At 45.3% G+C, this 1620-nt stretch overlaps 1 protein-coding gene across 1 annotated transcript in view; it reads left to right on the forward strand.

Annotated features, from left to right (window-relative positions):
• LOC111646408 (glutamate decarboxylase 1-like) overlaps positions 1 to 1620 on the forward strand; it is an 8515-nt gene that overhangs the window by 6176 nt on the left and 719 nt on the right. Inside the window, exon 10 of the mRNA XM_087170954.1 lies at positions 330 to 437. Within this exon, the coding sequence (XP_087027080.1) occupies positions 330 to 437 (108 nt within the window). The remainder of the gene's footprint in view (positions 1 to 329; positions 438 to 1620) is intronic.

The following is a 1620-nucleotide window of genomic DNA, read 5'->3' on the forward strand; positions in this document are numbered from 1 at the left end:
TTGTCCTTTGCACAGTTGTCAATGGTGACTGAGCCGTGGTGGAAAGCCAACATGTAAATGTCGTGTCCATCACCCCCGACCAGGTAATCACCACCAGTGGACACCAAGATGTCGTTGCCGTCCGAGCCTTTGAGAAGTGAACTTTCATAACCAGACACCAAGATGTCAGAATAGATGGTACCGATCACAATCTCTACGTCCTTCAACATGTCCCCCTCAGCATCAGTGTAGCGGCCTTGTCCGGTCAACAGGTTGACATAAACACCTTTACCCTTCTCATGATCACCCCGGTAAAGAACAGCGTCTCTTCCGGGACCTCCGTCCACTAGATCTGCCCCTGGTCCAGGAATGAAGATGTCACTGCCGGAGTTCCCCATCATTGTGTCATTTCCATCCTCACCATAAAGAGTGTCGTGTCCCACGCCACCAATCATGAGGTCAGCTCCATTTCCTCCAATCAGTGTGTCATCTCCTTGGCCTCCTTCCAAGACGTCATCCTCCCACCCACCAATTAGAGTACTGTTTTGATGATTACCTAGTATGTCATTGGATTGGAAGGGGCAGCCTTGCACTGTGTGGACCTTTGACAGATTTCTCTGAGAGCTGAGATCCAAACGGCATTCAATCTGCGATGGTTTCAGAGTCACTTTGAAAGCTTCGACCTCAAACGAAAGATCATCAGTTGAGTTTAGTGATTTCAATTTAAATGTCACTCCATCAGAGCTCTGAAATTCCAGATGCTGGTGACGGGAATCTTCAGTGTATTTGAGTAGAATGAATTGTAATTGTTCCCCTTTTGACGTGATTTTCACAGTCAGGTCTCCTGTTGATGCTGAGTCCAGTGTGACTTGGCCGCCATCGATGAAATCCATGTCAACTAACACAGTATCAATATTATGGTCGTCAGCAAAGTTACAGATAAGTAATGTGTTTCCATATCCATGTCTGATTATATAAGTGTCTTTTCCTTCACCTCCAATCATCAGTGCACCACCGGTGTAAGGATCAAGCAAATTCTCATTCCTGTTCCCAACCATGATGTCGAAACCTGGGGAGCCGTACATTTCTCTCACTGAATCAGTTTCATTCATCATCATCGCTTTGCCTCGGAGGTCAAGGAAGGAGGTCTGATCCATGTGACTACGTCTGAAACACCTGGACTGTTCTCCTAGAGGGAAAATGAGTGACTGGAATATTTGGAGTGTGTTAAGTGGTTCAGGTTCCTGGTTTCTGTAATCAACAATCAAGGGAAGCATTACAGACTTGCTGCAGTTGACGAGGTTTGAAATCAGTTCAGCTGTTATTCCATCATTGGTCTTGATCTGCAGGTGCTGATGACGCTTTGAATCAAACCAGTTCTGTAAGATGACATTTCTTCTGCCAGATACTAAAATGATGATGCTCTGGCCTTCACAAGCACATGTTACATGCTGATATTGTTCTTTCAGGAAGAGAACATCCAAGACTAGATCTGGTGATTGATTGTTGATGGTCTTTACACCCTGGCCTGGTGTGATAACGTACCAGTCCTCTCCTCCTCTTCCCTGAATGAAATCATCCCCTCCTCCTGGAACGAAAACATTATGTTCTTTGTTTCCTTTGATGACATCATTAAACTCT

This window comes from Seriola lalandi, unplaced genomic scaffold, assembly GCF_002814215.2.
Source record: "Seriola lalandi dorsalis isolate HSWRI2012SDOR001 ecotype SW California unplaced genomic scaffold, Sedor1 jcf7180002054970, whole genome shotgun sequence".
NCBI lineage: Eukaryota > Metazoa > Chordata > Actinopteri > Carangiformes > Carangidae > Seriola > Seriola lalandi.